The following is a 559-nucleotide window of genomic DNA, read 5'->3' on the forward strand; positions in this document are numbered from 1 at the left end:
CCCCCCGTTAGGCTTCGCTTGCCAACCCTCTCTCGGTGTGTCTGTCGGTTGCAGTGTCGGAGATTGGCGCGGGCCCCCGCCCTCCGCGCCCCCCACGGGAAGGAAGCACCCCCCTAACTAAAAGGAGCGGAGCGGAAAGAAGCCTTCATTCGCCGGCCAGGAGGCGAGCCGATGCCGAGCTGCACCGCGTCCACCATGCCGGGGATGATCTGCAAGAACCCAGACCTTGAGTTTGACTCGCTGCAGCCCTGCTTCTACCCGGACGAAGATGACTTCTACTTCGGCGGCCCCGACTCGACGCCCCCGGGGGAGGACATCTGGAAGAAGTTCGAGCTGCTGCCCACGCCCCCGCTGTCGCCCAGCCGTGCCTTCCCGGAGCACAGCCCCGAGCCCCCGAACTGGGCCACCGAGATGCTGCTGCCCGAGGCCGACCTGTGGGGAAACCCGGCCGAAGAGGACGCGTTCGGCCTGGGGGGCCTGAGCGGCCTCACCCCCAACCCGGTCATCCTGCAAGACTGCATGTGGAGCGGCTTCTCGGCCCGCGAAAAGCTGGAGCGCG

The 559-nt window shown here is 67.6% G+C and overlaps 1 protein-coding gene across 2 annotated transcripts in view; it reads left to right on the plus strand.

Moving 5' to 3' along the window:
- Positions 1 to 559, plus strand: part of MYCN (MYCN proto-oncogene, bHLH transcription factor) — a 5,295-nt gene that overhangs the window by 1,033 nt on the left and 3,703 nt on the right. The window contains exon 2 of one of the 2 annotated variants that reach the window (XM_077751048.1): positions 55 to 326. The exons of the other annotated variant lie outside the window; for it this stretch is intronic. Within the exon in view, the coding sequence (XP_077607174.1) occupies positions 55 to 230 (176 nt within the window). The 3' untranslated portion in view covers positions 231 to 326. Of the gene's footprint in view, positions 1 to 54; positions 327 to 559 lie in introns of those variants that run through there. 2 annotated transcript variants of the gene reach the window in all.

This window comes from Crocuta crocuta, unplaced genomic scaffold (genome assembly GCF_008692635.1).
Source record: "Crocuta crocuta isolate KB4526 unplaced genomic scaffold, BGI_CrCroc_1.0 scaffold129, whole genome shotgun sequence".
Taxonomy (NCBI): Eukaryota; Metazoa; Chordata; class Mammalia; order Carnivora; family Hyaenidae; genus Crocuta; species Crocuta crocuta.